Source organism: Ciconia boyciana, chromosome 4 (assembly GCF_034638445.1).
Source record: "Ciconia boyciana chromosome 4, ASM3463844v1, whole genome shotgun sequence".
Lineage (NCBI taxonomy): Eukaryota > Metazoa > Chordata > Aves > Ciconiiformes > Ciconiidae > Ciconia > Ciconia boyciana.
In genome coordinates, this window is record NC_132937.1 from 34,839,096 (window position 1) to 34,860,953 (window position 21,858).

The 21,858-nt window shown below is 38.8% G+C and overlaps 1 protein-coding gene across 1 annotated transcript in view; it reads left to right on the top strand.

Moving 5' to 3' along the window:
* Window positions 1-21,858, top strand: part of LOC140650715 (nuclear factor 1 B-type-like) — a 220,449-nt gene that overhangs the window by 187,987 nt on the left and 10,604 nt on the right. Inside the window, exons 9-11 of the mRNA XM_072859418.1 lie at window positions 8,286-8,424; window positions 11,849-11,931; window positions 12,567-12,601. Of these exons, the coding sequence (XP_072715519.1) occupies window positions 8,286-8,424; window positions 11,849-11,931; window positions 12,567-12,601 (257 nt within the window). The remainder of the gene's footprint in view (window positions 1-8,285; window positions 8,425-11,848; window positions 11,932-12,566; window positions 12,602-21,858) is intronic.

Genomic DNA, 21,858 nt, shown 5'->3' on the forward strand with positions numbered 1-21,858 from the left:
ACAGTTGTGTTCCTGGCTGCTATACTGCTTCAAACTTGTTTCTGATGTGGGAAATTATTGTGGTTTTCATTAGAAAAGTAATCTGTAAAGGACTATGTGCAAGACTGCTTTTAGAATCAGCACATAACATTAACATGATCTGCGTTATAAGACAAACTGAAGTTGATCCTTGGTCTTGTCAATACTTGAAATATTTCCAGGATCAGTATAATGTAATCTTTGCTACTTGGTCTGTTTTCCAGGTTTGCTGCCTTGTTTGAAATGCAGTCCTGTAACTTGTACTGTAGTATGTTTTAGGAGGATACTTGGGAATATGCACTGAAATGACAGCGTGACTTTCTCAGGTTTCCCTGCTCCCAAGAATTATTCTTTTTTGTAAAGATCATATTATCGGCTTTGATAAACATAAAGGGGTTGTCACGATAAACATATTTAGCACAACTGACAGGCCCTTCAGTGAGCATTTCAGGCATTACGACAATAGAACTTCAGACTGAATCAATGTTTCAGTGCTGAATAACAGATAAGGCCCTACTGGGCTGTTCAAAAAGTCATTGTGTTTATTGGCCTGCATTGGCTAACATTCTGATCCAACTGCATAACTTTGCACATATTTTAAAAATGTGTTGGTCTGTAAAGTCTCAGCTTATTTTGGAGAGAGAAGTACTAGTAAGGTGATTTTTATAGGTTTACAATATTGATGCAAATTAAACCAACCAGTGAAATTGTAGTATCTCATCTTTAGACTACAAATTACTGTCTGTCCATGGATTAAAAGCCTTTCAGTCTCTTATAGCTTTTTTGCTGAGTCTCAACTGGGAACACTGCATGCAGGAACTGATTTTAATTTGTGCAAAATTTCACAAATAAAAAAGTCTAATTAAGCTATCCATTAAAACTCCTTAACGTTAATCCAGTGTGGAAAATCTTAGAGTTGTGCTGGAACTTTATTTTAAACTGATGCCTTAATTAGACACTATTAAGGGAAAAATATGCAAATTAAAATCAGGCCCTTAGTATTGTGCATTTCTTTAATTTTTCAGTGCCTATTTCTTGCCTTTTGATTTCTTATATGTTAAAAGGGCAGATTTAGGTGATAAAAACTAAAAACATTTCCTATTCTTGTGTTGTAGCACCCTAGAGAATAAGAGGCAATATTGGCTTTGATTTACTACTTTTGTCACCTTTCATAACTTTTAGATCAGGGTAATATTTTTAATTTCACTTGATGTTTGATTTAATTTCTGAGAAAAGGAAATGCGGTTACACAACACCAAGTGTGGGATTTCAGGCTTATGTACCAGCAATTCTCTGCAATTTATTATCATTAATCATTGTTATTAATGGTATCACTTTTAAATTTAATTCTTTAAAATTCTGCTCTATGTGCTACATTAGAGAACCTACATGCCTAGTCAAAATCTCTCCAAACAGAACAATTACAGGATGTCAATACAAAACTGTAAAATAGCAAAATTTTTTTTTTTCTGTGAAGTTTCAGTGACAGAAGGAAATTGTTGTGATAAACTGGTTTGGCTCAAAGCATGCTATTGTTTCTTTTCTAAATAAAACATGAATTTTTATTTAAACAAAATTAATTATTATAAAATGCCACATCAGCTTTAATTATACTTTCCCACCTCAAAACATATTCATTTGCATTGCAAAAGGGGAACTATGATAATAGTTTTAATCTCAGCTTTAGAAATAGAAAGAATGGATACCCTGGCAGAATTTACCTAAAATGAACTGTTTCCCCCCAACATCTTTCAGTAATACACTAATTTAGATTGTTATGACAAGCAACTGAGATGCCTTGTACTCTTCATAACAATTCTGAGCATAATAATAATTACATTATTGCTGCACTAATTATAGTGAGTCATGCTAGTCAACAGAATGGTTTAACTACAATTAAAGACACAGAGCTTCCATAGGTTTCCCCAGGGGAAATAGTGGGCACTCTGTCCTGTCATCCAGGTCATTAATGAAGACATTACATAGTATTGGCCCCAGTACTGATCCCTGACAGATGCCATTAGTTACTGGCCAACAGCTGGACTTTGCAGCACCGATCGCAGCTCTTTGAGCCTGTCACTCCAGCCAATTTTCCATCCAGCCAATTTTCCATCCATCTTATCATCCAGTTATCCAGCCCATATCTTACCAATTTTGTGATGATGACTACGGGAGACTGTGTCAAAAGCCTTACTAAAGTCAAGGTGTACAACATCCACTGCCCTCCCCTTGTCCACAGTGCCAGTGTCATCATAGAAAGCAATGAGGTTGGTCAAGCATGATTTGCCCTTAGTAAACCCATGCTGGCTACTCCCAATCACTTTCTCATCTTTCATGTGTTTAGAGATGGCTTCTAAGAGGATTTGCTTCATCACCTTCCCAGGGATCGAGGTGAGGCTGATCAGCATGTAGTTCCCTGGATCCTCCTCCTTGCCCTTCTTTAAGATGGGTGTGATGTTTGTCTTTTTCCAATCCTCAGGAACCTCTCCTGATTGCCATGACCATTCTAAGATGATAGAGATTGGCCATCGAAATGACATCAGACAGCTCCCTCAGCACCTTCAAATGCATCCCATCTGGTCACTTGGACTTGTGTATCCAAGTGAGTTAAGTGCTCCCCAACTCTTTCTTCCTTCACTGTGGGTACTGCTTCACTCCCACAGATGCTGCTAGGAGACTCAAGGACCTGGAAGGCCTCAGGACAAGCCTTACCAGTGAAAACTGAGGCAAAAAAGGCAGTGAATACCTCAGCCTTTTCTCTATTACTTGTCACTAGGTCCCCTGCCCCATTGAACAATGGGCCCAAACTCTCCTTAGCCTTCCTTTTCCTACTGATGTACTTAGAGAAACCTTTCTTGTTGCCTGTCACCTCCCTCGCTAGTTACAACTCCTGCTGAGCTTTGGCTTTCCTAAGTACATTTCTACATGCATGGACTAACATGACCATTGAATGGGAACAGGTGGCATAACATTAGGGTGTCCTACATGAAAAAAAACCGAGTGTTGTACAAAGCTGGGGTTATATTGTATTACAAAAAAGGGGTGGTAGAAAAATGTGGGGGGATACTTCTCCCACCTCTTTCTTTTACCTGTAGATTTTACTAGACCAATCATCACCTACTGTACTTTGCATATTACAAACCAGAATAGCATGGACTCAGTAACAGAATTTATGAATTGTGAACCCTGGGATAGATGTGGCCAGTACACAACTGTTTTTTAAAAAAATGGATTTTTTTTGTACAGTCAACAAGGGAGAAAAAAATTATGCAAAAATGGTTCTTATACAACTTTATCAATAAATGGAATTCAAGCAAAGGTCTTGAAAACTGTGCTATCATAGAGTTTTGCAATGGTGCCCATCACTATAGTATCTGAACTTGACCATTACAAGGGATTATAAATATAGAAAAAGAATAGATGATGCTCTGAAGTATTTCTGAATACAGTGAATTCAGTATGGCAAGATGACATGCATTGATTGATTGCCTGGTTGTAGTAGGGCAATGTTCTTGGAAGCATGGAAACCACTGAAATGGGTTTTTTGGGATGAAGATACATTGTTCTCCAGGTTAAATAACTAACTGGAATTGCATGATTTATATGAAAGTCCAAAAACATCTTTCAGAAATACCTGATGCAGTGTCCTAAGTAGCTATACCTAGGAAGTAAACAAAATTATGGTACTGTCTGGTGTTGGTTGATTATTTTTTTTCCTCAAAGTTTCTTCTAAGATCCTTTTCACTTAAAATTCCAAGAATACAGTCATTTTGTAAAGAAAAGATATTGTATGAATGTTGTGGTGGGTTGACCTTGGCTGGACACCAGGTGCCCACCAAAGCCGCTCTATCACTCCCCTCCTCAGCAGGATGGGGGGGAGAAAAGATGGAAAAAAACCTCGTGGGTCAAGATAAAGGCAGTTTAATAAAGAAAAAAGCAAAGGCTGCGCACGGAAGCAAAAGGAAAACAAAAGATTTATTCTCTACTTCCCATCAGCAGGCAATGTCCAGCCACTTCCTGGGAAGTAGAGCTTCAGTATGCGTAGCCGTTGCTCCGGAAGACAAACGTCGTAATAATGAATGCCCCCCCTCCTCCTCCTTTCTCTTAGCTTTTATTGCTGAGCAGACATCATATGGTATGGAATATCCCTTTGGTCAGTTTGGGTCAGCTGTTCTGGCTATGTCCCCTCCCAAGATCTTGCCCACCAGGCTGGGGCCTACTGGTGAGAGGGGGCAAATGTTGGAGAGACAGCCTTGATGCTGTGGGAGCACTGCTCAGCAGTAGCCAAAACACTGGTGTGTTATCAACACCTTTCTAGCTACCAATACAAAGCACAGCACTATGAGGGCTGCTATGGGGAAAATTAACTCCATCTCAGCCAGACTCAATACAAATGGTAACTGAAAAATGCATTGCATTTAGTAGTATATGTGAATTGTTATATGTCCATCTCATATTAAAGTTCTGTTAGGTTTTTATGTTTCATCTGTAGATAGCAGTGTTTTAATATGACATCAGACAGATAGTAATTTTTGTTTCCAGTGATATACCTCACAGAGAAACACCTGTCTTTAAATGGAAGTGGAGGCTTTAGGTGTTGGGGAAATTCTGTGAACTCCTGTCTGAGAGGAGATTGATTCATTACAGATTGCATATCTCTTGGTGAAGTCCCTGCACTGAAAACAATTACAGTAAATCTTGATTTTAAGAAATTACATATATAAATATATATTCCATATATATTTCTAAATATATATAAAGAGAATGGAATGGAATGGAATGGAATAGAACAGAACAGAACAGAATAGAATAGTTCAGTTGGAAGGTACCTACAATGATCATGTAGTCCAACTGCCTGACCAATTCAGGGCTGACCAAAAGTTAAAGCATCTTATTAAGGGCATTGTCCAAATGCCTCTTAAACACTGACAGACATGGGGCATCGACCACCTCTCTAGGAAGCCTGTTCCAGTGTCCAGTACCCTCTCGGTAAAGAAATGCTTCCTAATGTCCAGTCTAAACCTCCCCTGACGCAGCTTTGAACCATTCCCACACATCCTGTCACTGGGTACCAGGGAGAAGAGATCAGCACCTCCCTCTCCACTTCCCCTCCTCAGGAAGCTGTAGAGAGCAATGAGGTCACCCCTCACCCTCCTTTTCTCCAAACTAGACAAACCCAGAGTCCTTAGCGGCTCCTCATAGGACATGCCTTCCAGCCCTTTCACCAGCTTTGTTGCCCTCCTCTGGACACATTCAAGGACCTTCACATCCTTCTTAAATTGTGGGGCCCAGAACTGCACACAGTACTCAAGGTGAGGCCACACCAATGCTAAATACAGCGGGATAATCACCTCTTTTGACTGGCTGGTTATGCTGTGTTTGATGCACCCCAGGATGCAGTTTGCCCTCTTGGCTGCCAGGACACACTGCTGACTCCTATTGAGCCTACTGTCAACCAGCACCCCCAGATGCCTTTCTGCAGGGCTGCTCTCCAGCCACTCCTCTCCCAGTTTATACTTGTGCCTAGCATTACTCTTTCCTAGGTGCAGAATGCAGCATTTGGCCTTGTTAAATTTCATGCCATTAATGGTTGCCCAATGTTCCAATCTATCCAGATCAGTCTGCAAGGCCTCCTGTCCCTCAAGAAAGTCAACAGCACCTCCCAGTTTAGTATCATCAGCAAACTTGCTAAGGGTGCATTCAACTCCTGCCTCCAGATCATTGATAAAAATATTGAACAGAACTGGCAGTAGTATTGAGCCCTGAGGAACACTGCTGGTGACTGGTTGCCTGCCAGATGTAGCCCCATTCACTACAACCCTTTGAGCCCTGCCCTTCAGCCAGTTCTTCACCCAGCGCACTGTGTACCTGCTCATCTCACAGCTGGACAACTTGTCCAGAAGGATGCTGTGAGGGACAGCATCAAAAGCCTTACTAAAATCCAGGAAAAACTACATCCACCACCTTCCCTTCATCCACTAGGTGGGTGACCTTATCGTAGAAGGATATCAAATTAGTTAGGCAGGACTTTCCCTTTGTGATCCCATGTTGACTGTGCCTGATGATTGCATTGTCCTTTAAATGCCTTTCAATAGCACTGATTAATGTAACTTTTTACTATTATAGGACCTAAGAGATTACATTAATGCTAATTGCTTAACTTTCCTGTAAATGCAGGAGTGGTCTCTATTTGCAAAATATGTCCACTTCATATTTTCTAGGGATTTTTTCTAGTTTAGTTTAAATGTCCTGAAGAACAAGGCTCCCACTCTCTCCCTTCGGGCATTTCCAAAGTCTAATAGATTACACTGACAGGACATTTTTCCTGATATTCCTTTTAAATTTCCTCTTTCTATATTTTATTCAATTACCCCTCATTTATACTTCCTGTACTTTCCAAATAATTTCTTCCTCTCTTCTGTGTTTATACCCTTGTATAAATACACCTTGCACATACTTGTAGTAATAATCTCAGTCCGCAATTATTGTTTTGTTATCCTTGAGCCATGCTTACCTCTCTTAACCTTTCCTTATAAATCAGTTGAATCAGGTCCTTATCAATCTCTTTGTCTTCTGTGAATACACTCTAGTTTGATAGTATCCATCTGATAACGTTTCCTAGTAGTCTTTGCATTGTATAGGTGTGGAGAAATGGGCAAGCAGGAACCTCATGAAGTTCAACAAGGGGAAGTGACAAGTCCTGCACCTGGGGAGGAACAACTCCATGCACCAATATATGCTGGGGGCCACCCAGCTGGAAAGCAGCTTTGTAGTAAAAGACTTGGGGGTCCTGGTGGACAACAATCTGAACATAAGCCAGCAATGTGCCCTTCCTGCAATGGATGCCAACAGCATCCTGTGCTTCCTTAGGGGGAGTGTTACCAGCAGGTTGAGGGAGGTGATCCTTCCCCTCTCCTCAGCACTGGTGAGGCCACACCTGGAGTCCTGTGTCCAGTTCTGTGCTCCTCAGTACAAGAGAGACATGGACATACTGGAGAGAGTTCAATGAAGGGCTACCAAGTTGATGAAGGGACAGGAGCATCTCTCCTGAGGAAAGGCTGAGAGAGCTGGGACTGTTTAGCCTGGAGAAGAGAAGGCTCAGGGGGATCTTATCCATGTATAGAAATACCTGAAGGGAGAGTATAAAGAAGACTGAGCCAGGCTCTTTTCAGTGGTGTCCAGTGACCAGAGGCAATAGGCACAAACGGAAACACAGGAGGTTCTGTCTGAACATCAGGAAACAATTTTTTACTGTGAGGGTGACTGAGCACTGGAACAGGTTGCCCAGGAAGGCTGTAGGGTCTCCCTCCTTGGAGATATTCAAAAGCAACCAGCTGTAGGTGGCCCCGCTTGAGCAGGGGGGTAGGTAGGACCAGATGACCTCCGGAGGTCCCTTCCAACCTCAACCATTCTGTGATTCTGTCATTCTGTGTATTTTAAAATAGTTCTGATTCACAGAAATCATAATCAGCTTCAATATTTTTATCAGCAACTTTTGAAATAAGTCTTTATTTACTAGATGTTAATATTTACTGCAAGTTATGTACTTTTTATGTAAGGCTGAAGTCATGTTTAAACACTGGATAAATATATACATTTATCTGTGAACATTGCCAAGTTCAGTTATGTATATCTGCAGAAGACAGAATATGCAGGCTGCCTCTTGTACACCCTGTGCATCTATCCATGAAAAGAAATGACTAGGCCCATTATACTGTTGACAGGGACAGAGTCCTCATTATTAAAGTCCTCTGTGAAAGAGGCATTCTGGTGGATGGCCTTTAGTCAGATATTCTGATATATGCCTTATAGTGCATCCTATCCTGATCCCCCAACCCCTCCTCCTGCCCCCATACATGTGAATTATAAGTTAGCTTTCCAGAGCATGTAATCTCTTTGAAGAGATGTGCCCAGATCTTGCTTATGATCCCAGCCAGAATAGTATGTGAACATACAGGTTTTGCAGTGTTCTGCAGTGCTTGGTCAGCTGAATCCCACTGGGTGAACAGCAACTTTATTATGAAACAATTTGATGGACGATGCATTCAGAAAGGGATAAAACTTATTAAAACATACTGTGAATTGAACATGTGGTGCCTATCTGCTAATGAAAGGATCTGATGCCTGCTGAAAATATTGTGTATAGTTTCATAGATTTTTTTAGAATTACATATTCCAGCATTCTGGAAAACCCTAAGATAGGTGGGTAGGATCCTTAAACACAAAATGTATATTTCACAAAGCATTTTTTTTGTTTTGTTTTGTAGCCTAACAGCAGTGGTCAAGTAGTAGGGAAAGTGCCTGGCCATTTTACTCCAGTTTTGGCACCCTCTCCCCATCATAGTGCTGTGCAACCGATGACCCTGACCATGACAGATGCTAAACCCATCGCTACATCCACTGAAGGTGAGGCATCTTTACCTGCAGCAACCAGTGAGTATTTCTCTAGGAAACAAAAAATGTCCATGAAATATTTAATATTATTTTAAAATGAGACCAGAGAAAGGTGCCTTTTCCTACTATTTGACCAAGTGGATGCTCATCATCTTACATGGAGAGCAAATGTGATCTGACTGCAAAGCTTTTCCTCCTCAAATTTCAGCCAATGTATCATGTTACATGAATTGATGTTTGCAACATGACAGCCAAAATGAAAGGGAAAAGCCTGTCACTTGACTACTACACAAGAAAAAAGAAAACATGATCGTTCATCTAAAGTGGACATTGTTATGATGCTGAGAAGCACACTCAGCCAGCAAGGTTTTATACAGTGACCAGCACTGGGATTTCCGAAAAGAGAATGCATAATTTGTCCCTCAATGAGCTTTTCTACAGAAATCAAGGCTTTTTACAATGCATACTGAATCCAAGTTATGACAATAGTATGCTGATATAGGTTGTGTTATTTTAAGCAAAAATAAATGATGTGGCAAAATAAAATTTTAATTCTTTATCATTGATACAACAAGGAGTAGCAGATGAACTGCCTTTTTATTTCTTAAGCCCCTTTAAAATTTCAAGCTCTTTGTTACTCTATGCTCAGGACCATGTTATTATTGTATTATCCTCAATGGAATTGCAATCTTGGAAAGAAGAACATTGGTGTTACTATGCATGGTGTAGATTTTTCTTTTGTGATTAATTGTTTCATGCCCAGTGATGCAGAGAATTGTATTTTATCTACTTTCTGCATTTCCATTGCCATTAATTTTTTGGACTGGAGAAGTCCAATATCACTATAGTGTTTATTCGAGTGGCAAAGACTTTTAGGAGATACTTCTGATCATAGAATTTGGAAGAAAATCTATAGCAAAGTATTCATTTTTTTTCCTAAGGGGATTTAGAGCTCAAACTATATTTAAGTCAAATTGAATAACAACAACAAAAATCTTACCATGCATCAAAAATATTAATTTCTCTAGGGTCAGTTACATTAAAATGGCTGGCTTTGGTCACATTCAGTGTTTGAACTGTGGGTCCAGTCCCTAACCTTTGGACTTTCATTAATCAAGACCATAGTCTGTATGCTTCTTAGATATTTACACAATCTCAAATCTTTGTTTTAGAACATGAAGCAGACATTCAAATACATTTGAGCAGGTAGTATAAAAGATGAAAACTGTACAAGTATTTATTATAAATAATAGCAACTTTTGGAATTCAGTTTAAGCAAACAGCATTGTTTACTTGTAAATTAACAAGTAATTATATTGATAGGTTTATGGAAATATTTTAGCCATTCTTTTAGAATAGCAGATCTGCTAAAGAGATTAAGTGCTACAGTGTATCTGTATCCTCTGTGCTGGTTTACACTGCAATTCTTGTACCTTTCAAGTAGAGGTCTTTTCAGCAACAAACTAGAAGTTATTGCTCTAATCTTTTTATCTAGAATAGGCTGTGTTGGGATGTTTTCAGGTTACCTGCCTATAGTATGGCCTGTTATAAGAAAACAGACCTTATTTGTTCATTAATAACTGTCCTACTACTTAAAGGAAAAATTTGGACTAAGTTTTCAAAACCACTTAATGACGTTTGGCACCCAGTTTCTATTGAATTTCATTGGAACTTGGGCACCTAATTGCTGTATGATTCTTTGAAAACCTCAGTGTAGCTATTTGAAATAAGACCTCTTCACACATATAAAACAGTGTGTAAGCAACCTCTCCCTTAAAGATTTGCTGTCTGTCACTATAGCGCATAAATAAAAAAATCTACATGCAAAACTTATTTGAACATGCCTATCGTGTAAGTGCAATAGGATACAAATGCTACATGTTCCAGAGACTTGTGCTTTTCAAAGTTGTGCAGTTGTGCACCTACATGATAGAGGCTTTTGAAAATGGATTGGTAACTGGAAAAAGAAAATAATAAAAAATAAAGGAATATATCCCTTTGATGAAGAAAATAACAAAAAATCAGGGACCATATCCTGTTGATATATAATATTATATATAAATATATGTACATATGAAAAGCTCTGACCACCCCTACATGCCTCATAGACTGCTCATATGTGAATCTAATGGGAGAATTAAGCTTGAATAGCTTTTTAAGGCATAATTTTAAATTTATTTCTAAATAAGTCACAACAAGTTGTGACAACTATTCAGTCAAATGAGAATACAATGGCAAATTATTAATACTGCTTTCCATTCTGAAGTACAAAGTCAGAATTGTTTTGAATGAGAAAGAACAGCAGGCTTTGATAATATTTGGCAATCCTAAAGCATGATTTCCTTCCTTGTTTCCTGATTTCCTGATCCATTTTATGGCAGTTTTTCAGTAAAACCCAATTACCATGAAAAGTCGGATTTAAAAGACCTCAAAACTTGAATAATTTCATATACTTACATTTGCTATATGCTTTTAATGCTGATGAGCCAATTTTGTACATACTCCCATCTAGTTTCTCATTGGCTTCTGTGTTTATATTCATTCAGTTTTAGTAGTTCTGCTTTGTCTGCCAACAAAGGTGCCAGGCTGTGATGATGACTTTTACAGTGTGGACATCTCCACACTTGGAAGTGGACTAAGACCTAGTTTCATAAATACCACCAAAAGCTATGAGAGGGTAATGACTTTCAGTGATTACTGATCTAGGTCAGAAATGAATGGTGAAAGGTCAAAGGTTCCATATCCTGAGCTTCTGTACCAGAGAAGGGAGTGATTTTATTACATTGCCCCTAAGTGAATTTTATTTCCTGATATATAAAGCAACTGAATATATAATGTTATGTTCCACAAAAAAAATAACTGCCTTCTCATGTAAATAGTAATCAGATTGCACCCTTCTAAAGAATTGTAAAGATTAATTTCATGCCACATTAGTAAGCTGAGCTTTTGATTTCATTTTTCCCTAATGATTTTGTCATGGCCATTCACAACAGTGAGAATTAGTGTAAACTAATAGGTCATTCTTCTTCTCTCACATCAGCATAATATCACTGATTTCATTGGATACGAGACTTATACTGCTGTAATGAAAATGAGAATCAGGCCCACAATGCTTTCAAAGACAGTTCTTAATCTAATTACTTTTAAAAAAAGTAAAATTTAGTAATCAGAGGAATGATTATTTAACAGCAGTCATCATTCTAATTTCTGATTTATACATGCAGCTTCCACTTAGGTTTATAGGAACTGCACATGCTTTCCTAATGGCTGAATCTGCTCCAAATTTACTTTTGCATTATATAAAAGAAAAACACAGGTATATCCTATATATTATAAATCATAATTCTGTATCTCTCATAATTGTACTGTACCTGCACAGGGTAATAGTTATGATAAGTCATTTTTTTATCAGTCTGTTTTGTTCTTCCTTAATCACCCTACACAGCTTCAGGCACATCCCAAGCCAGTCGATATGTGGGACTGAGCCTAAGAGACCCATCCTTTCTACACCAGCAACAGGTGGGCAAGTTTCACATAGCTGTAATGATATAGACAAGCTTTCACATTATTACCTTTCTATATGCTGCCACTGTTATCTTGGATTAGAATGGGATCCTAAGGATTTCAGTATTTGTCATCTGAAGACTAAATTTAATAAAAGCATTACCAAGCCCTTTAAGAAACATCAACATAACAAAAAAAAAGCAAAATTAAGCAGTCCATATTATTATTCTCAAGCTGTTTTCCAGATGTTTAAGCCTACATTTCTGCATTTTAGTTCCAGAAGATGAATTATAAAACCAAATTCTCAGTGGAATACATCATTATTCCTGGTTTAATAGGTTTAAATTAGTTTGCTGATTTCAGATGTGATAAGGACACATTTTTGTTCTAGTTTCTTACATCATTTATGTTTCATGTAGCATTTTAAATGTCACATCTCATTAATGCTGTAAATTTAATGCAAATGTTTACCCAAATGATGAAAATATATAGATGAGATTAATGGTGGTTTATTGACAGATCAGACACAGTCAATAGCAAAGGCATGCAAATACAGAAATTCTACATTGTTAGTAACAATGTAATAGAAATAATTTCAGGCCCTTTAAAATCTAAACATATTTTATGATGTGTGTGTATGTTGCTCCTAGATCTTAACAGCAGAGGATTTTGAAATCAACAGCATGTAAAATATTTCAAGGAAAAAAAAGTTAATATGGCAGGAAGAAAAAGGCTGTTGTTATATTTATTGTACTGGTTTTTTTCCTTGGGCTTGGGTTCCTCTCAACAGTTGGTATACATGCCTGTTTTATTCTTAGTAAAACCTATCTATCTGTTCTGTGTTTGTTGTGATATAGCTAAACTATCCCTACCCACTACAAAGGCAAGGTAGCAGTATGTCTGTATTAAAGGTCACCACATGCAGAGTTCAGAGAAAATCATAAAGATTATAGTTTATTCAACATAGTTGTCATTTTGCCTTTTTTTAAACCAGTGAAATCTAACTGGAAAAATCTGTACACAGTTATGAAAATACCAAATAACAATTAGTGGGTTTGCCAACCATTGCTTTTTTTTTTTCAGTGAATTTTCTGGTAAAGTTGCTTTTTCACCTAAGATTGTTATAATATGAAATGTGTTATAATTACTATAATGTGGTTCTTTTTGACAGATGTACAGTATGAGTTCATTGTATTTTAAAATGTACACAGGATTTATAGACTTTAAAAAAAAACCAATGCAGACATTTTCTGGAAAAATTACAACCTTGTAACATCCTGTTAGTTTGGGGATTCACAGGAAAAATATATAAATATAAAATTTTTTACTATCACTACATGTGAAGAGACATTTTTCTATAAATTTGTTATAGTTTAACTCCCTTCCCTTTCTTCCAAGTTAATTCAAAGAGTTACAGACACCATCTTACATTCCTAGAAGGCACTGGCAGCACACTTAATTTTCCTCTTAGCTGAGTTTACCATATCATAGAATCATAGAATTGTTTAGGTTGGAAAAGACCTTTAAGATCATCAAGTCCAACCGTTAACCTAGCACTGCCAATTCCACCACTACACCATGTCCCTAAGCACCTCATCCAAACATCTTTGAAATACCTTCAGGGATGGTGACTCAACCACTTCCCTGGGCAGCCTGTTCCAATGCTTGACAACCTTTTAGGTGAAGAAATTTTTCCTAATATCCAATCTAAACCTCCCCTGATGCAACTTGAGGCCATTTCCTCTTGTCATATTGCTTGTTACTTGGGAGAAGAGACTGACACCTACCTTGTTACAACCTCCTTACAGGTAGTTGTAGAGAGCGATAAGGTCTAATATAAGTCATAAAAATTACATACTTGCCATCACAAAATCACTGCTTATTTAATGCATCTTCTACATATTTTTGTTTTTATATAGTCTGAAATAAATTTGGAGAATTTCAGCAATGTCATAGGACTATGAGTGGGAGGGATCTCAAGGGTCATCAAGTCCAGTCCCTTGGTATTCCAAGTACCATGTCATATACTCTCATGATAAAACATGTGTCCAGATGGTTCAGAGGAAAACAAAATAGATCTTACATAGACTTCACAATTGGAAAATATCTTCCTATTCAGTGCCACTATGGGAATTAAATGTTCTCCCTTTTATAGTAAATTGTTCATTTGGTGACCAGTAGGAGCCATAGAGTAAAAAGGAAAAATATGTCATAGTTCCATCTTTGCTGTGAATTATGTATTCGCTTCTAAATTATGTAAGAGGTATGTTTATATGCTTGCATATGTGTGTTTGATGTGTGCATGTGAATGCTTGCACACACACACACACACATATATATATATGAAATTAGGGAATAGGCTGTTCTGTTGAAGACATTGAAGGAACAGAATACTTAAACAACAACAAAGCTTTCTCAGAATGGATATATATTAATGTATAAGTGCAGTGTATATAAAATGAGTTGATAATAAATTAATTTTCCCCTTCATCCTCTTAATTCCTAAAAGAGATGACAGTGCCATATATACTTACTATCCAGAAAGGGGGAGAAAAACAGAAATTGCCTAAATGATTTCAATAGATTAAAGGTTATCCTTTGTTATGGCAGAAAAGACTGAGTTACTGTGTCCTTTCATTATGTTACAACACTTTGAGACCACTTTTATTTTAGCAAGTTCTAAATGCATTTCGTTTAAAGCAGCCCATGATGAATGAAAAGGAAACTCAAGGGTTACTTGAAATAAGGGCAATCAATCATGTTATATTAGGTGAGAGAAATTCTGAGTTAGAAAGACAATGATTTAGTTCCATAGAAGTCTTTTAAATATTCACCATACCCTGTAATATACATTGACTCCTTAAGAATAAATATTGTCACAGGTACACTTTTCCTTCATTGGAGGGGAATTTATAAAGATTTATTCTCCCAAGTTATGAGAAATATCAAGATGTTTTACTGATTTTTTTTTTATTTTGTTGTTGTTTATAAAAAGAACCAAAATGTAGCATATATACATTATAGCAACAAATAATATTAAATATAATTGTGAAAGATAGCATATAATAGCACCTATGGGAAATAGCACCTCAGTAAATAGCACATTTGCATTTACTGAGCTGAATACTGCAAAAAATATGCCTTTACATGTGTTACTTAGCATGCTACACTGATAAAAAGGCAGAGTTATAATGAAGAATTATAAGTCTATGCAGTTGAATTTCTGCTGTGATTGCTGCTGGGTCTAGTTGTTAGCTGCCTTGAAATGCCAGGTATTTATGTACTGTAACACCACCAGCAAAGCAAATCTCTTGCTTGAGTAGCATCTAAAGAGTCACCTGTATCTTAACATTTTGCTGGAGAAAAGTAATGTAATGCCAGCTCCCCCAAAATATCATAAATTCTTAATGACTACTTGGTTTGTTTTCCTTCATTCACTGTCAACTTACAAGAGTTGTTAAGTATTAGTAGTGGATGGGGGTCGGGGGAATAATGGGGGAGGGGGAAGGGGACTGAACTTAAAATTATAGGGGTTAGTATTTGCATGAGGACTTTTTTTTCATAATTTTCTATTGGAAGTTGATTTAATTTTATGAACTGAAATCTAGTGTTCTGTGCTCAGCATCTGTGCTAAGAAATATCTTTAATGAGTTATGCATAAAAGAAAATTTGGATAATCTTCATACTGGGATGGCAGCACCCTTCCCTCTTACCCTTTCTTTCACTCATTCACTCACTGCTTATACGTGCAGGCACTGAAGATTCATGGTTTCTGAATGTGGCTTAAAAGAAAAAGCAACAATCAGTATCTCAGTCAAATTCAATCTTCTACAAGTGAACTCAGTCTCTGTGCCAGATTTTCATTTGTGTCTCCATTTTTGTGGCTGTAAAATTTTACTGGATAAATAATTTTAAAAATAATTCAGTCACAAATAACATATCAATGGTCAATAGACCAGAGTTCTCATAGTTGTTTGATGACATTTCCTTAGCCTCACTGTATTTATATTCTCTATTTTGTGAACTCATTATATCCTTGAAATCACAAGAATATTTAGAGATTGATTGACATAATTTCTGGTTCTAAAGTTAGAATGTTGCCAGAAATACAAGCACTGAACTTTATCAGTTTGAAGTAAAGAACATAAATTTATATATATATATTCGTATTTATTGTAAGTAAAGATTAATATTTTCACAGTTAATAAGATTCTTATTGAAGTGAACTAAATATATAATTAGCATACTCATTCTTGGCCATATGATGTAATTTTATATGCACCTTTTAGCTAGGACTAGGTGGTTTTATTTTTGGTTAGGAAAACATAAGTAAATGGGATACATGTTTAGAAGCTTGTGAAGCCAATGACCATTAAAATTTTCTGTCATAGTAAAATGTGCTAACTAATGCAGGCCCAGGTACTGAGGAACTGGTGAACTCTTCCAGTCCTTGCATTGCTTAAGACAATTGCATGGATTTCAGTATGGCAATGTGAAGAATAGGGGACTATGGGGATGTCACATGGATTTCACATTGGGGATGTGAAGGTCAAAGGCAGACTTGGCTGGAGTGACCATGAGATAGTGGAGGAGGATCCTGAGAGGAGGGAGCAGGGCAAAAAGCAAGATCACTACCCTGGACTTCATCAGAGCAGACTTTGGCCTCTTCAAGGATCTGCTTGGAAGACTCCCATGGGATAAAGCCCTGGAGGGAAGAGGGCCAAGAAAGCTGGCTGATATTCAAGGACCACCTTGTCTATCCCAATGAATAGGGATAGTCAGGCAAAAATAGCAGGAGGCCTGCGTGGATGAACAAGGTGCTCCTGGCCAAACTCAAACACAAAAAGGAAGTATACAGAAGGTAGAAGCAGGGAGAAGTAACATGGGAGAAATACAGAAGCACTGTCCAAGCATGCAGAGACACAGTTAGGAAAGCCAAAGCCTAACTGGAATTGAATCTGGCAAGGACTGTCAAAGGCAACAAGAAGGGCTTCTCTAAGTACATAGGTGACAAAAGGAAGACTAGGGAAAATGTGGGCCCACTGGTGAATGGGGCAGGGGCCCTGGTGACACAGGACACGGAAAAGGCTGAGGTACTGAATGCTGCCTTCGTCTCAGTCTTTATTAGCAAGACCAGCCTTCAGGAATCCCAGGCCCCAGAGACCTGGGGGAAAATCTGGAGCAAGGAAGATGTACCCTTGTTGGAAGAGGATCAGGTCAGGAAATACTTAAGCACCTTAGACATACCTAAGTCCATGGGCCCTGATGGGATGCACCCAAGAGTGCTGGCTGATGTCATTATGAGGCCACTCTTGATAATCTTTGAACCATCGTGGTGATTTTGGAGAGGTGCCTGAACACTGGAGGAAAGCAAATGTGTCACTCCTATCTTCACGAAGGGCAAGAAGGAGGACCCAGGGAACTACATGCTGGTCAGCCTTATCTCAGTCCCTGGGAAGGTGATGGAAAAACTAATCCTGGAAATGTTTTCCAGGCACATGAAGGACAAGAAAATCATCAGGAGTAGTCAGCATGGCTTCACCAAGGGGAAGTCATGCTTGACCAACTTGATAAACTTCTACAATGAAATGACTGGCTTAGTAGATGAGGGGAGAGCAGTGGATATTGTCTACCTGGACTTCAGGAAGGCCTTTGACACTCTCTCCCATAAGATCCTCATAGAGAAGCTGTTGATGTACGGGCTGGATGAGCAGACAGCGAGGTGGATTGAAAACTGGCTGAACGTCCTGGCCCAAGGGGTGGTGATGAGTGGCACAAAGTCTAGATGGAAGCCAGTAACATGTGGTGTACCCCAGGGGTCAATACTGGGTCTGATCCTATTCAACATCTTCATTAATGATCTGGATGATGGGGCAGAGTGTACTCTCAGCAAGATTGCTGATGGCACAAAAGTGGGAGGAGTGGCTGATATGCCAGGGGGTCGTGCTGCCATCCAGAGGGACCTCGACAGGCTGGAGAAATGGGCTGACAGGAACCTCATGAAGTTCAACAAGGGGAAGTGCCAAGTCCTGTCCCTGGGGAAGAACAACCCCATGCACCAATATATGCTGGGGGCCACCCAGCTGGAAAGCAGCTTTGCAGAAAAGGACCTGGGGGGTCTTGGTGGACACCAAGTTGAACATGAACCAGCAATGTGCCATTGCAGCAGAGAAGGCTCACGGTATCCTGTGCTGCCTTAGGAGGAGCGTTGCCAGCAGGTCGAGGGAGATGATCCTTCCCCTCTACTCAGCACTGGTGAGGCCACACCTGGAGTCCTGTGTCCAGTTCTGGGCTCCCCAGTACAGGAGAGACATGGACATACTGGAGAGAGTTCAACAAAGGGCCACGAAGATGATGAAGGGACAGGAGCATCTCTCCTATTGTGGCGGTGTGCTCCGCCCCCCCCCGCTCCCTGCACAAGCAGTAACCATCAGTGGGAGTCATCCTGATAGCTGCATCCAGCTTATGCTGGACCTTGAGGACGAATGGCAACAAAGTAGCCAAGGGCTGCCTGAAGCAGGGATCTAAACATCTTGCTGATATGCAAATATGACCATAAGTCAATCATCTCACTCCTTAAATAGTGGACAGCCCAGGGCCCTTTGAGCTCTCCTGCACAGCAGCAGGCTGCACGCCAGGATCTCCCCTTGAGCAGGGACGCCTCTCAAGGTTACTCCTCGAGGTTGAGAGATTCCTTGCCGCAACAGATCCTCGGTAAGTGACTAATAGCATGCTAAACTTTGAAATCTTAGCTAAGTGATATAAAGGATTGATTGTGCACATATAATCCTTTAGACATAAACCGTTGACCAAGTCTGGGACTAGGACTGGATCTAGCCGCACCTAGACTCCTCTCTGAGAAGGAGTTTAGAAAGCAAGGGGATCCTTTCCGAACCTCATGACTCAACGGGAGGGTCTCCCTGACAGTTTTGTCTGACCCTGTCCTCTATGCAGTAAATAATCAAGTGTGCCTTGCCATCGAATCTTGTTAAAACACTGTTGCATTGAACTTTGTTAACTCCCTATTCTGTATCAATAAACTATATTTTTACTTCTCTCTTACGAGTGAAGTGCACCCTCACTCCATCCGCGACACCTATGAGGGAAGGCTGGAGAGAGCTGGGACTGTTTAGCCTGGAGAAGAGAAGGCTCAGGGGGATCTTATCCATGGATAGAAATACCTGAAGGGAGGGTGCAAAGAAGATGGAACCAGGCTCTGGTGCCCAGTGACAGGACAAGAGGCAATGGGCACAAACGGAAACACAGGAGGTTCTGTCTGAACATCAGGAAACACTTTTTTACTGTGAGGGTGACTGAGCACTGGAACAGGTTGCCCAGGAAGGCTGTGGAGTCTCCCTTTTCTTGGAGATATTCAAAAGCTGTCTAGACATGGTCCTGGGCAACAGGCTCTAGGTGACCCTGCTTGAGCCGGGGGGTTGGACCAGATGACTTCCAGAGGTCCCTTCCAACCTCAACCATTCTGTGGTTCTGTGATTCACTAGAGCCTGGACTTTCTGTGTACTATGTACAGTATGCATGATGTTCACACAGCTTTGATGTTTATTAATGAGCTATTTTACCATATATGCAGTAATGAGAAACACTTCTTGTCTGTAAAATGTAATTTTAAAATGAGAAAATGGTAAACAGCTTTTTATTTAATTATTTCTTACATACAGGTCTGTCCTGACACTTCAGTAGGAAATTGTTGTTTCTAGATGCATTGTTTAGTTACTGAATCATGCAATTCAAAATGGAATTCTCTTCACACTATTCAACATTGAAACTATAAACTTAAATGTCCACTGAAAGCAATTTCTGCTTTTAAATTGTTTTGGGTGTACATTGCTTTTAGTTTCAGCAAAAAGATGAAAGATCACAGGAGGACTGTTTAAAATAACTTCTCAGTAAAGGCAGGAAACAAGTTATCAACACGCAGATTGTTCTTACTATGTCTCTTATCATAATAGAGAGTTTGATGTAAAACTTGGTCGCATGAGTACCAGAGAGGTATGTAAATGAATAAGAGGTCACCTTTCTTATACGCTTGTTGGAAAGGAAACACATTTAAAGGACATTTCAGTCAAAACAATGACAGTATGCAAATGTTTAGCTTTATGGGCTTTTCTCAATGGTTGTCTTTTTCTCACACACTTTTCAAAATATTTATTTACCTTTTCTAATGATCAGAGAGCCTTGAAATGAAGCTAATCAACCTAAGTGAACAAAGCTGCTCAGAACAGGCAACCAGTTTACTGCAGAGCAGGAACTTTTCTAACCCTGCTGGTATCTGCAGTGCTGCTCAGAAAACATCACTTAAGAAGTTGTTTTCTCTACATTAACATCTCTGGATCATCTAATTTTGGTCACACTGCAGTTCTTGCTGCTTCTCCCATAAAAGTTAGCTTAAAGCTTCAAACAAAATAATGTGGAAAATGGACATTATCATTCCTATGGTCCATTGTTCCCCTGCTCTAAATCCCTGAAATTCAAGTTCAATCTGGAATTACATCATGTCTGATTTCTCTTGGTTACCAGACAGCTTGAAACGTGACCACAGCTACAGAAAAAACAGCTTCCTTCACACTTTGGCTCCCCAGTCCACTCAAACATAAACTTCTCTTTCTCTCAAGTATTCTTCAAATATGGAGCATGGTTAATTTAGAGATTAAGTTCCAAATTAGATTATCTAATGGCATTTTAATGGATTGCCGACCCATTTCCTGTGGGATGGCAGCATGCAAGTCTGGCTTGAATACAATTAATTTCTTAGGAAGTGCTCTAAAGATGTTTGCCTAGATGGAAAGGAAACAACATTCTGCAAAGCTTTATTACAGAGTTGGGTGCAGCTATCAGAAATAGCAATTTAAATTGATAAAGACCAGAAATCATTAGGTTTTTTTCTGCTATGAATACAATTACCAATAGGATACTTTGGCCTTTTTGTTCTTAATTTGAAATGCTTGAACTGATACTTTTTTTCCCAAAATATTACAGAATTTGGGGGGGGAGGAAACCATTGCTCTAACAGGTGTGTCTGTTGCCCAAATGTGTAACATTTTAAAAAGCAATGCTGGTGAAAGTATTGCTTTAACAGTGTGTTTGCTAGATTCTAAACAAAAAGTAAACAAAAGTAATTCTTAGCAATTTTCAGTTCCCCTCCTACTGCTTTCACAACTGTAGATTGTCCCATTTGACTGCCTTATCAGAGCTATTATCATAACCCCAGAGTGGTGCTGGGGGAAAAAAGTGCTGCTTGAAAAGTTGAACACTTGAACACTGCTACAGCTAAAGCTGAGAAAGAAATTCAGCACTCTGAGAAGAAAGGTCCCCTCAGGAGCTCCAGGAACAAGCCAGCTGTTGTACTGTACTTATGTGTCAAGATAACAGCCTGAAAACAGGAAATATTATCCTAGTGCATTTGCCTGGGTAGTGCAAATGTAATGTTACAGTAATAGTTAACCCTTAAATCAAGGTGTTAAGATTGTTTTAAAAAACAATATAAATAAAAATAGTTTAGAATAAAAAGATACTTAATAGTTGTGTTAAAATGTATATTTTGGTACTGAGTATTTGTTTATAGTTTGTGAAAGTCTCGCAAATACTCAAGGTATAAGAGTCTAATCCTACAGCCCCTTATCAGTTGTCATATTGGAATTAATATCCATGGAGTAATGAATGGCTTCAGAATCAGACCGCAAGCTCCTGTGTATCAAAATCTCTCTCCCCCCCTCCCCCTCCCTCCTTTTCTTGCTCTCACTCATGACTCAAGTTTACTTGTTGCATATGTTCTTACTTTCTATGCAGTGTCTGAGACTGTATTTTCCTATTTGAGCCTAAATAATTTGCACAGCCTTTTTTTTTTTTTTCTGTCTCTAGGAAAACAAAGCTATTCTCACAGAATTGCAAATATGAAAGAAGGTGGGTTTTTTTCATAGCATT